The sequence below is a fragment of the Ailuropoda melanoleuca genome, chromosome 7 (genome assembly GCF_002007445.2).
Source record: "Ailuropoda melanoleuca isolate Jingjing chromosome 7, ASM200744v2, whole genome shotgun sequence".
Lineage (NCBI taxonomy): Eukaryota > Metazoa > Chordata > Mammalia > Carnivora > Ursidae > Ailuropoda > Ailuropoda melanoleuca.
This window is the reverse complement of record NC_048224.1, coordinates 8603253-8617142: the sequence shown is the minus strand read 5'-3', so window position 1 is coordinate 8617142 and position 13890 is coordinate 8603253. Positions and strand designations below refer to the sequence as shown.

General features: G+C 37.9%; 1 protein-coding gene across 4 annotated transcripts in view; it reads left to right on the top strand.

Annotated features, from left to right (window-relative positions):
• Positions 1–13890, top strand: part of TTC39B (tetratricopeptide repeat domain 39B) — a 124315-nt gene that overhangs the window by 96574 nt on the left and 13851 nt on the right. For all 4 annotated transcript variants that reach the window (XM_019796083.2, XM_011220644.3, XM_034663929.1 and 1 more), the window contains 2 exons: positions 4213–4339; positions 7721–7829. In XM_019796083.2, the coding sequence (XP_019651642.2) occupies positions 4213–4339; positions 7721–7829 (236 nt within the window). The remainder of the gene's footprint in view (positions 1–4212; positions 4340–7720; positions 7830–13890) is intronic.

Below are 13890 nucleotides of genomic sequence, written 5' to 3'. Positions count from 1 at the left end.
GGTCTGCTGTGAACTTATCTGTTTAACTTTGTTTAGATTGGTGTCCGTCCATCATCTGTAACCTTGTTTTCGAGCACCTACTGTGTGAAGGGTACCGTGTTGGGTGTTGAATAAACAGGCATGGCTCCTGTCCTTGTGGAGTTTATAATCTTGTGATGGAACCAGACATCAGTGAAATTATCACACAAATAATGGCAAAATTATAATACACGACTAATTTTTTTTTTTTTTAAAGATTTATTTATTTATTTATTTGACAGAGATAGAGACAGCCAGTGAGAGAGGGAACACAAGCAGGGGGAGTGGGAGAGGAAGAAGCAGGCTCATAGCAGCGGAGCCTGATGTGGGGCTCGATCCCATAACGCCAGGATCACGCCCTGAGCCGAAGGCAGACGCTTAACCGCTGTGCCACCCAGGCGCCCCAATTTTTTTTTTTCTTAACTACTTTTCTTGCCATTCCTTCTCAGTATCTTTGTAGGCTCATCCTGTTTTATCCAGCTATTAAATGTTGATGTCTTACAGCCTCAACCTTAGGAAATCTCAGCCAGGCCAAGTTTAAATCCCTAGTTCAGACCTCCTGACTAAGCTCCCGACCCATATAGCCAGCTCCCATTTGCCACCTTTCCTTGAAAATGTGAAAGCATTTTATTTATTTTTTGTTTATTTATTTTTTAAAGATTTTATTTATTTATTTTAGAGAGGGTGGGGGAAGGGCAGAAGGAGAGGGAGAGAGTCCCAAGCCGATGTGGTGCTCAATCCCAGGACCATGAGATTATGACCTGAGCCAAAACCAAGAGTCTGACGTGTAACCAACTGTGCCATCCAAAAGCATGTTAAACTTACGTGTTTAGTCTTCCTGAGCAAACCTGGTATTCTTTCCTCTTTTGGTGATGGGACCACAGTTAGCAAGCCAGAAGCTGATAATACTTGCATCGTCAACACTGCTCACTGTCCCCCCACCATTCTCCAATGGGAGGAAGGGTATTTATATATGTGTAGAGGCAGTAATGGTTAAGATGGTATCTGCAGGCAGAGTAGGAGCCGCCAAGGCAGCAGGGAGTTGTGGTGGTACAGTTTCAGACCAAGGGAAGAGCATGTGAGATGACCCTGTTGAAGGAAGGAGCACTGCACGTTAAAGAACTAAAAGGTGATATTTGATAGGACATCATGCTACATTTAACGTACAGTTGACCCTTGAACAACATGAGTTTGAACTGTGTGGGTCCCCTTCAAGTGGATTTTTTTTTGATCAGTACAATACCGAAAATGCATTTTCTCTTCCTGATGATTTCTTTTTCTTTCTTTCCCTTTCTTTCTTTCTTTCTTTCTTTCTTTCTTTCTTTCTTTCTTCTTTCTTTCTTTCTTTCTTTCTTTCTTTCTTTCTTTCTTTCTTTCTCCTTTCCTTCTTTCTTTCTTTTTTAAGATTTTATTTATTTATTTGAGAGAGAGAGAGAGACAGAGCACAAGCAGAGGGAGCTGCAGGCAGAGGGAGAAGCAGGCTCCCCGATGAGCAAGAAGCCCGATGCGGGACTTGATCCTAGCACTCTGGGATCATGACCTGAGCCAAAAGCAGACGCTTAACCGACTGAACCACCCAGGTGCCCCCCTGATGATTTTCTCAATAGCATTTTCTTTTCTTTAGCCTACTTTACTGTCAAAGTATGGCATTTAACACATACAACATACAATATATGTATTAATCAACTGTTTATGTTATTGGTAAGGTTTCTGGTCAGCAGTAGGCTGTTAGCAGTTAAATTTGGGGGGAGTCAAAAGCTATCTGTGGATTTTTGACCATGTGGGAGGGGGTCGGTGCCTTTAATCTCCTTGTTGTTTAAGGTAGCAAGGTCACAGGTGCCAAACTGGTGTAAGAGAGGCTATGGTAGAGGGGAGGAGCTGACCACTGGAGATGAGGAAGTTAAGGAAGAGAGAAGCTCTACTACATCCTTCAAACATATTTAATGACAAAACCTTTTACATGGAATCCTGTATCCTGTGCTCATGTTACCAGAAATAATATGTTAGCTGGACCCTCAAGATTTGTCAGGACAAATCTGAAGATAGGGCCAAAACCACTTTTTCATCTTCTTTTTAAAAGCTATTTTTGCAAAAAAGAACATGTATACTAACTATAGAATCAACATTAGTGGAAGCCATGGTAGGGTTCATGCCACCTCTTACTGGTAAAATGTACATCCTTGTTTCACACAAACAACGGATGGAATGGAATATTAAGATACTTTGAAATCTTTAACTCTCCCTCTGTCTCTTCCACTTTAGAGTAAGTATTCTCCATATCAAAACAATTTTTGTGAAACATGTAACCAGTCCTATTTTCAGGAGAAAGCTTGAGGTCTGCTGTATGATAGCATCTAATTGGTTGGGATAATGAGAAGAGAGTCGCCCAGTGAATGTTTTTTCATACAGACTCTGCAGTGTTCAAACCACATGATTTCCTGTCCAAAGCATGCTCCTGTCCCCCATCCCCAACCCCCACTTCACATTTCCACTGCTTCTTCCTCTGATGTTACTGAACATCAAATCATGGGCGTTCTGCTTTAGAGTTCATATCCCTGGATTGTGCCCAGAAAGAACCGAACACAATCTTGTCCTCTTATTGGAATATTTTTTCTCTTGTTTCATCTTACTTTTTCTTTCAATGATGTAATTGGATATTTATTTTCCTGAACTTTGTCTCAGCAACCTGTTTGGTGCACTTACAAATTTGTGTGCAAGGAAGTGCGGTGGGAATATAGTCTCTCCGTCCTACTCTCATATTTATGTGCTTGTAAATTTCACAATGGGGGCTTTCTTAGGCTTTTAAGAGGAAGCTTGTAATCATGGTGCATATCTTTAGTTGATTATTTTCAAAATAACCTATGTTTGGGAAACTTTTTCTTTAAGTATACATTAATTGACAGCTGTGTTTTGAAGCACATTATCTTACAGATCTGTGTCCTAGGAAAAAGACAGGAATAAGTAGGAATAGATAGGAATATGAAATGTACCATATACCTTTTTCCCTCTCTCTGAGTATCCATGTATAAGTAAATACTTTGGACTCTTTTCCTGCTTATTTATGGAATTTGCCAATTTTTATTTTTATTTTATTTTTTAAAAATATTTATTCAATTTCAATTTAATTAACATGTACTGTATTATTAGTTTCAGAGGTACAACCCAGTGTTCATTACTTCAAGTGCCCTCCTTAATGCTCCATCCCCCCACCCACCTCCCCTCTAGCAACCCTCAGTTTGTTTCCTATAATTAAGTGTCTCTTATGGTTTGCCGCCCTCTCTGTTTTCATCTTATTTTATTTTTCCTTCCCTTCCCCTATATTCATCTGTTTCTTTAATTCCACATATGAGTGAAATCACATAGTGTTTGTCTGTCTCTGACTAACTTATTTTGCTTAGCATAATACCCTCTATCTAGTTCCATCCACGTCTTTGCAGATGGCAAGATTTCATTCTTTTTGATGGCTGAGTAGTATACCATTTGTGTGTGTGTGTGTGTGTGTGTGTGTGTGTGTGTGTGTATACACCACATCTTTTTTACCCATTCATCTGTTGAGGGACATCTGGGCTCTTTCCATATTTTGGCTATTGTGGACGTTGCTGCTACAAACATTGGGGTGCATTGCCAATTTTATATCAAGATTTCCTTGATTGTGTCTGATAAATTAAGATATTAGCCACGTTAACTAGAGAGAAGTATGTGTCAGTCAGTGGTTCTCACATTTCAGCACACATCTGAATCGCCTGGAGGACTCACTAGAATCCAGATTGCTACGCCCAGCTCTAGAGTCACTGATGTTAGATCACTAATATTAGGTCACTCCACCACTGGGGTGGAGCCTGAAAATTTGTGTTTTTAAAAAAATTTTTTTTTAAGATTTTATTTATTTGAGAGAGAATGAGCAAGAAAAAGAGAGAGCACACACAAGCTGGGGAAGAGGCAGAGGGAGAGGGAGAAGCAGACTCCCTGCTGAGCAGGGAGCCCGACATGGGGCTTGATCCCAGGACCCTGGGATCATGACTTGAGCTGAAGGCAGACGCTTAACTGACTGAACCACGCAGGCACCCTGAAAATTTGCATTTCTAGATGATGCTGATGCTGCTGGTATGGGGAGTGCAGCATGAAAACTGCAGGTATCAATAATGTCTGAGTTCTAAAGACCTTTTGCTGGGTTTGGGGTTGGGTTCTTCACAGACAGGTGGATAGCTTAAAGCAGAGAATTGCCGGGAAATCTATCCCTACTGAGAAGTTTGCTGTAAGGAAGTCTCGACGTTACTCTGCCTCGTTGCCTGCTCCTGTGAAGCTCATCGTGCCTGCTCTGGTATCTGTCTTTATTTTACTTATGTTTTAGTAAGTTTGTGTTTGTGTTTTAGAAAGAAATCATCTATTCACAGCAGCAGGAAGCACACCTGTGATGTTTAGCTGTTTGTTATGAAGTTTAGCTCAATTAAATGCCATTGTAAGGGTGTTTGTAAGGTGAACATTTATGAATTATTAATAATTAAATAATCATAAAAATTATAGCTAATGTTTTTTGACTACTTGGTATGTTCTAGGCATTATAATATTTAAAAATATATCATTTAATATTTTTTGAAAGGCTATTTAAAAAAATATGTCATTTAATTCTTACAGTAACTATGAGGGTACTTTCTCTCTGTAGCCCCATTTTACAGATAAGGAAATTCAGGCAGAGAGGTGAGTTGGCTTAATTAAAGTTGAGTTGAATTCTAATGCAAGCCACTTATATGATTTTACCTTTTCTCATCGCCACATTAAAAATTAAAAGGTCAAAAAATGTAAAAAATTAAAGGAAACATGAAAATAATTTTAAGAGTATATCTTGTTTAACCCAATATATGTAAAATGTTTGTTTGAACATATAACCAGTAAAAACTTAATGAGATATTTCACATTCCTATCTATGGTACTAATTATTTGAAATCTAGTGTGTAGTTTACTCTCAGAGCACATCTCAGTGTGGACTGGCCGCATGTCCAGTGCTCAGGTACCCGAAGCGACTGGGGGCTGCTGCATTCCACAGTGTGGTGCTGGAGCTCACATTCCTCTTCTTCTTCTTCTTTTTTTTAAGATTTATTTATTTATTAGAGAGAGAGAGAGAGAGCATGAGCAGGAGGGGCAGAGGGAGAGGAAGAGAGAGACTCAAGCAGACTCCGTGCTCAGCGTAGAGTTTGGCGTAGGGCTCGAGCTCACGATCCTGAGATCTCACCTGAGCCGAAACCAAGAGTAGGTGCTTACCCGACTGTGCCACCCATGTGTCCCTGGAGCCCACATTCTTAATCATTATGCTGTTTAGACTACACTTCATGAAAAGCATAATTTCCACTTAAATTTTTTTTAATGAATGCTTCTTTAAAAGTACTGAATGTATCAAATTATTCGGGCTCTTTGGGGCTTTAGTTTTGCATAGGTAGTCAGCACAGGAAAACCATTAAATGCAAGCTGATGCCTGCAATCCTCCTTTGGGGTTTCTTGATTTTTTTTTTTTTTTTTTTTGTATTCCAGAGTTTATTCAGCTATTCCTCTTTGACAGTTTAGTTTCCAGTTTTTACTATTACAAACATGTTACAATGAATATTCTTTCATACTGCTTTTTTTTTCTTTTTTAAAGATTTTATTTATTTGGCAGAGAGGCAGACAGCCAGCAAGAGAGGGAACACAAGCAGGGGGAGTGGGAGAGGAAGAAGCAGGCTCCCAGTGGAGCAGGAAGCCTGATGCGGGGCTCGATCCCAGGATCCTGTGATCACACCCTGAGCCGAAGGCTGATGCTTAACAACTGAGCCACCCAGGCGCCCCTATATTGCTTTTTTTGGTGCATGGTCATGTAATTCTCTGGGAAGATTTCTAGAAATGGAATTCCTGGTTGAAGGGTATATGCAGTTACTATTTTGACATTGCCAAATTGCCCTCCAGAAAGCCTCTACTGGTTTAAATTTCTACCAACAGTGTTTCACCGTTTTACTTTACATTTCCCTGTTGGTATGGTTGAGCATCTTTTCATGTGCTTATTATTTTTATTTCTTCTCTTGTGAATTGTTCATATACTAATGTAATTTTTCATTAGGTTGTTTATTGTTTTGTCACTGACTCATAGGAGCTCTTTATATATTCTGTGAGAAAGAAAACAGTCACCTGTAAAGGTATCAGATAGGAGCTAGCCTATACCTAGGTCCAGTTGTTCTGTACTTAAGATAAACAATCCCAGAGAGCACCACCATCAGACCAGGTTATTCTGTGCCTGTGATGGAATGAGACAAAAATAGCACTCTGTCATCAAATCTGAGCACAGATAAAAACAGGAACACCATCCAAATCACCAAAATGACCAAGCATCCTCCTTTCCCAGCTCACATGGGAGACTATTGCTGTTTCACCAATTATAGCTTTTAGATCCATTCCTGATTGATTTCTGTCAAGCAATTTGCACTGGGAAATTTCTTCTTTGTGTCACAGAACTTTCGTGAAAATTTTCTAAAGCCTGATAGCCCTTTCTGTGCCCTAGAACTTAGTTGCTCATGTGTATATAACTATATCCTACTTTGAGTAAGGGGAACTAACTGCACTTCTTTCTGCAGGTTTAAGGATGTAGAATTGGTTTGAATTGGTGGTAACCAGGAATTTCACCAAAATGTTATTTTTAGAATCTCAGATACGAGCTTGCCTTCTTCTGATAGTCTTTCAATAAAAACAAAACTTAAAGATCATCAGTTAATTATTCCATTAATTATTGAATCAAGGTCTTACACTATTAGCAATAAGAAACTGTTAGATGTTAAAAAAAAGAAAATTAGAGTGTTGTGATCTTAGTTTTCAGTGCCGTAGAGGTGACTTTGCTGCCACTTGAATGTTATTTTCCTCATTTACGTGACTTCCCTATAAGAAGCTGTTCAAACAATATCTTTATCATATTTTAAAATTCATTTATCTCCAAGAAGATACTAATTACCCTGCTTATTTCAAACCCTTAAAAATATGAACTGTACTAGCAGGAAAGTTAGAAAAATATTTTCAAGCAAAAGCATATTTGCTTTTGGTCCAAAAAAATTCTCATCTGTTAGCCTATGAGATGTAATTTGCAATGAGAAATCATTAGTTTACACTTTCAGGGGCTGTCATTCAGCCATATGGCCTTTAAATGAATGCATTTCCTGCATGTTGGATTGTATTGCTGGACTGTCACATGTTTTTAATGGGATGAAAGAACCATTAAAATATTTTCTATGTTCATTTCCAGTGAAGTCCTTGGAAACATTTTATGTAAACAGTTGGCAGATATTTTAAAATATTTCCCTTTACTTAAAAGTAACAACAAAAATTTGTATGAAATATAATTGTTCATAGTATCAGTTAAAAATATTCTATTTATTTCTGTATTTGTAACCTATTATCTTCCAAAAGGATTAAATACCAGTAGATGCTTAAATGAATGAGTACATTTTTTAGTAAAAACATAATATACTATATATATTGAATTACTTCATGGTATAAAAGGCAAAAGGCATATAATAAAACGAGAAAAGGGGAAATTGTATTCACCACAGTCCAAATGAGGAAAGCTAAGGAAAGTGATCTCTGAAGGTTGTCTTGAGATCTGTAGCAACCAAGAGAGTAGTTTCGTTGTTGTAAAGGACATTGAATAACCTCACATAATTGCAAATGGCTTTTCATTCTTCCTCGTTAGGAAATGATGTATGTCTGGAATGGTTTTCCAATAGTGAGCAAGAGAAAAGACCTTTCTGAAAATCTGTTGGTCACTGTCGAAAAGGCTGAGGCTGCTTTACAAAATGAAAGTAAGTATGAAAAGTAGAAGCCTGGAAATCTTTTTCATTACCACTCTCCTGCCCTTTCCCTGTGTATATCTACCTGTGTTCGTTTGTGTGTGTCACAAAGACAAAGCACTTGGGCTGCAAGGATCTGGGTGATTGTAATCAGAGGAAGGGAGGAATGACACACGCTGCAATGTGGATGAGCCTTGGGCACACGAGGCTACGTGAAAGATGCCAGTTGCAGAAGACAGCTTATTGCATGGTTCCATTTATATGAGATATTGAGAAAAGGTAAATCTATGAAGACAGAAAGTAGACTAGTGGTTTTATAACTAGGGGTGGATGAACTGGGGCATGTGTGTGATAGCTTTTAAAGGGTATGGCATTTCTTTTTGGAGTGATGAAAATGTTCTAAGACGGTATTAGTTGTACAACTCTGTAACATACTCAAAACCAGTGAATTGTGTACTTCAAGTGGGTGAATTGTATGGCACATGAATTATATCTGAATAAGTCTGTCACTGAAAAAGATGAACAATCAGTTAAGTTTTAGAGTGCATTTCTGGTTTTTAGTTTGTGACTCTTTCCATGCCTTCTTTTGCTCTGTAATACCTATTATGTTTTTGCAGACACAGAAGATTGTTTTCAAGTTGAAATTTTCTCACGATATAATTTTTTTACTCATTACTGTTGGTTGTCCTAGAGTCCCCTCTTCAGTTTACTGGAAGCTTAGTTTCCTGGAAGCAGCTGGCATGGTAGAAGGAAAATCAGGCCATGTGGGCTTATAGCTCTGCAGCTGTGAGACTCTGGGAAACTTACCTCATCATTCTGGGCCTGGCGTTTCTTTTAAAATGGGATGATGCTATCCAAAGATCCATAGATAATATCCAAAGTTTTCTTGTTCTGACATTGTCTAATTCTCTAGCTTAAGTAGAGGGTTTATCTTTTCATAAATGATGCCATAAATGTTAGCCTTTGTAGTATTCCTCATCAACCTCCCAGTCATTTAGGGCTTATCCTTTGGAATGTTTTAACCACAGAAGTAAAAGAAAACTTCCATGGTGACAAACATGGCAAAGGGCATAGAAATTCAGGAAAAGGCAGGGAAGATTATAACAGTTAACTCATATTTCTTAACTGGAAAAAGATGGGCATTGATGGAGTGGCTAGCCCCATCCTCGATATATTCTCCACATGGGAAATTAAATATTGAACATAGCTCTAGGAATGAGAACCTCATTTGGATCATTTTTGCATTTGGAGCTATAGAATAAGGCTGAAATGTTAAATGAGATTTTTCTTTATAATTATTGTTAAAAAATTAAACACATAATTATAATTGATAGTTGTAGGTGAAAAAGTTACCCATATTTTTGCTACTCTAACACAGTTAATTTAGAATTTTTGTTTGTTCCAGCCTAGCCTTGTTTTTATAGTTACAACCATAATGTACCTGGATATATACTAGACTACTTTTTGGTTCACTTAATATGTCATAAACTTTTTAAAATTGAAGTATAATTGACACATAACATTGTATTAGTTTGATGTGTATACCATAGTGCTTCGGTATTTGTGGCCTCTCCAGTGATCAGCACAATAAGTCTAGTTAACTTTCATTACCATACATAGTTACAAATTTTTTTTCTTGTGTTAGAACTTTTAAGATCTCTCTTAGCAACTTTCAAATATGTAGTACAGTATTATTAACTACAGTCACCATGCTGTACATTATATCCCCATGATTTATTTTATAATGGGAAGTTTATACTTTTCTTTACCCATTTCTCCTACTTCCCATGCCCCACCCCCAGCAACCACCAATTTATAAACTTGGTTTTTTTGTTTTGTTTTGTTTTGTTTAGATTTCACGTAAGCGAGATCATATATTTGTCTTTCTCTGTCTGACTTATTTCATTACTTAGCATAATGCCCTCAAGGTCAATCCACGTTCTTGCAAAATGGCAAGATTTTATTTTTTATGGCTGAATACTATTCTGTGGTATGTTTATACTACATTTACTTTGTCCATTCATCCATTTATGGCTTCCATATCTTGGCTATTGTAAATAATGCTGTGATGAACATGGGGGTGCACATATCTTTTTGATTTGGTGTTTTCATTTTCTTTGGTTAAATACCTAGAAGTGGAATTGCTAGATCATATGGTAGTTCTGTTTTTATCATAGACTTTTAAATTGTTGTTAAATGGCTCCTATAATAATTTCAAAAGCTTCATAGCACTCCATGGAGCTAATGTATCATAATTTAATCAAATCTCTCAGTATTGTTGGGCATTTAGGCTGCTTTCCACATTTCCAATAATTCTAGTTTTAGATTGCCATCAATAAGGAGAGGAAATATGAAAGAATGAAAGCTGAATCAGTGGCCTTAATTGCTAATAAGGTCAAGGTTTCAGGCAGGATAGCTGAAGAAGTCAATAGAACAGAAAGCAATGATGTCCTGGGGCCACAGATCAGCACCCCCACCCCCCAGTTCTCCCAAATTACCGTTTTGTGAATATAAACTGGTAATCACAGGGAGAATCGGGTAAATGGAATATTCTACTTTACTATTGAAAAAAGTCACCTGCAGAGGTCATCTATTGATGGAGGGTGAGTAATGTCAGTCTCCCATGTTAAAGGCAGCATTTTTATAAAAGAACCATGGTTCCCTTCCTCTCCTTTTTCCTTCCCCATAGAGAAAAGTATTAAACTTCAACCCCTATGAGCTGAAGCTTAGGTAGAGTAGCCAAAATATTGAGGTATTTATCTTCATGGACTGATAATTCTCTGTGATTTCTGGGCACCAGGGAAACAAGTGGATGAAAGGGCTCGAGAAACTGAAATCAAAAAAGAAATCCAAATTTTGTGCTATTTAACAGAGAACCAAAGGAGCGTATGTATAAGTACAGTCTTACAGACTCACTATATGGACATTTTAGACTTTGTTTATATGTTCTAGATGTGACATTACTAGTATATTATCTACATAGTTTTTATATAGAGAGTTGCATTAAGTTTCTTTACTATTTGTTTTACAATTGTATCTTTTTAAATTTTTTTAAATGATTTTTTTTATTATATTATGTTAATCACCATACAGTACATCCCCGGATTCCGATGTAAAGTTCGATGCTTCATTAGTTGCGTACAACACCCAGTACACCATGCAATACGTGCCCTCCTTACTACCCATCACCAGTCTATCCCATTCCCCCACCCCCCTCCCCTCTGAAGTCTTCAGTTTGTTTCTCATAGTCCATAGTCTCTCATGTTTCATTCCCCCTTCTGATTACCCCCCTTTTCTTTATCCCTTTCTTCCCCTACCGATCATCCTAGTTCTTATGTTCCATAGATGAGAGAAATCATATGATAATTGTCTTTCTCTGCTTGACTTATTTCACTTAGCATTATCTCCTCCAGTGCCGTCCATGTTGCAGCAAATGTTGAGAATTCGTTCTTTCTGATAGCTGAGTAATATTCCATTGTATATATGGACCACAGCTTCTTAATCCAGTCATCTGTTGAAGGGCATCTCGGCTCCTTCCATGATTTGGCTATTGTGGACAATGCAGCTATGAACATTGGGGTGCATATGGCCCTTCTCTTTACTACGTCTGTATCTTTGGGGTAAACACCCAGTAGTGCAATGGCTGGGTCATAGGGTAGTTCAATTTTTAACTTTTTAAGGGACCTCCACACTGTTTTCCAGAGTGGCTGTACCAACTTGCATTCCCACCAACAATGTAGGAGGGATCCCCTTTCTCCACATCCTCTCCAACAATTGTTGTTTCTTGCCTTGTCTATCTTTGCCATTCTAACTGGCGTAAGGTGGTATCTCAGTGTGGTTTTGATTTGAATTTCCCTGATGGCTAATGATTTTGAACATTTTTTCATGTGTCTGTTAGCCATTTGTATGTCTTCATTGGAAAAGTGTCTGTTCATATCTTCTGCCCATTTTATGATTTGTTTATTTGTTTCTCGTGTATTGAGTTTGAGAAGTTCTTTGTAGATCTTGGATACCAGTCCTTTATCTGTGGTGTCCTTTGCAAATATATTCTCCCATTCCGTGGGCTGTCTCTTAGTTTTTTTGACTGTTTCCTTGGCTGTGCAGAAGCTCTTTATCCTGATAAAGTCCCATAAGTTCATTTTATCTTTTATTTCTCTTGCCTTTGGAGATGTGTCGTGAAAAAGGTTGCTCTGGCCGATGTCATAGAAGTTGTTGCCTATGTTCTCCTCTAGAATTTTGATGGATTCCTGTCTCACATTGAGGTCTTTCATCCATTTGGAGTTTATTTTTGTGTATGGTGTGAGAGAGTGGTCAAGTTTCATTCTTTTGCATGTAGCTGTCCAATTTTCCCAGCACCATTTATTGAAGAGACTGTCTTTTTTCCACCGGATGTTTTTTCCTGCTTTATCAAAGATTAGTTGCCCAAAGAGCCGAGGGTCCATTTCTGGGTTCTCTATTCTGTTCCATTGGTCGATGTGTCTGTTTTTGTGCCAGTACCATGCTGTCTTTGTGATCACAGCTTTGTAGTACAGCTCGAAATCCGGCATTGTGATGCCCCCAGCTTTGTTTTTCCTTTTCAACAGTTCCTTGGAGATTCGGGGCCTTTTCTGGTTCCATACAAATTTAAGGACTATTTGTTCCAGTTCTTTGAAAAATGTCCTCGGTATTTTGATCGGGATAGCATTGAAAGTGTAGATTGCTCTGGGTAGTATGGACATTTTAACTATGTTAATTCTTCCAATCCATGAGCATGGAATATTTTTCCATCTTTTTATGTCTTCCTCAATATCTTTCAAAAGTGATCTATAGTTTCTAGCATATAGGTCCTTTACGTCTCTGGTTAAGTTAATTCCAAGGTAACGCATGGTTTTTGGTGTTATTGTAAATGGGATGGATTCCCTAATTTCTCTTTCTTCAGTCTCGTTATTCGTGTATAGAAATGCAACTGATTTCTGGGCATTGATTTTGTATCCTGCCACCTTACTGAATTGTTCTATAACTTCTAATAGTTTGGGAGTGGATTCCTTTGGGTTTTCCATATAGAGTATCATGTCATCTGCAAAGAGAGACAGTTTGACTTCTTCTTTGCCGATTTGGATACCTTTGATCCCTTTTTGTCTTCTGATTGCTGTTGCAAGGACTTCTAGTACTATGTTGAATAATAGTGGCGAGAGTGGGCATCCTTGTCGTGTTCCTGATCTTAAGGGAAAGGCTTCCAGCTTTTCCCCATTGAGAATAATGCTTGCAGTAGGCTTTTCATAGATGGCTTTTATGAGATTGAGAAATGTACCCTCTATTCCTACACTCTGAAGGGTTTTAATCAGGAAAGGATGCTGTATTTTGTCAAATGCTTTTTCTGCATCAATTGAGAGGATCATATGGTTCTTGAGTCTTTTCTTGTTGATATGATGTATCACATTGATTGATTTGCGAGTGTTGAACCATGCTTGCATCCCAGGTATGAATCCCACTTGGTCATGATGGATAATCCTTTTAATGTACTGTTGGATTCTATTAGCAAGGATCTTGTTGAGGATTTTGGCATCCATATTCATTAGAGAAATCGGTCTGTAATTCTCCTTTTTGAGGGGGTCTTTGCCTGGTTTGGGGATCAAGGTAATATTAGCCTCATAGAATGAGTTTGGTAGCTTTCCTTCTGTTTCTATTTTTTGAAATAGCTTTAGGAGAATAGGTATTATTTCTTCTTTGAATGTTTGGTAGAATTCCCCAGGAAAACCGTCTGGGCCTGGAGTTTTATTATTTGGAAGGTTGTTTATCACTGACTCAATTTCTTCATAGTTAATTGGCCTATTTAAGAAATCTATTTCTTCCTGTTTCAGTCTTGGTAGTTTATAGGTTTCCAGGAAGGCCTCCATCTCTTCCAGATTGTTTAGTTTTTTGGCATATAGCTGTTGATAAAAGTTTCTAATAATCCTTGCAATTTCAATGGTGCTGGTCGTGACCTCTCCCTTTTCAGTCATAATTTTAATAATCTCAGTCCTTTCTCTTTGTTTTTGGACAAGTTTTGCCAGTGGTCTATCAATTTTATGGATTCTCTCAAAGAACCAGCTTC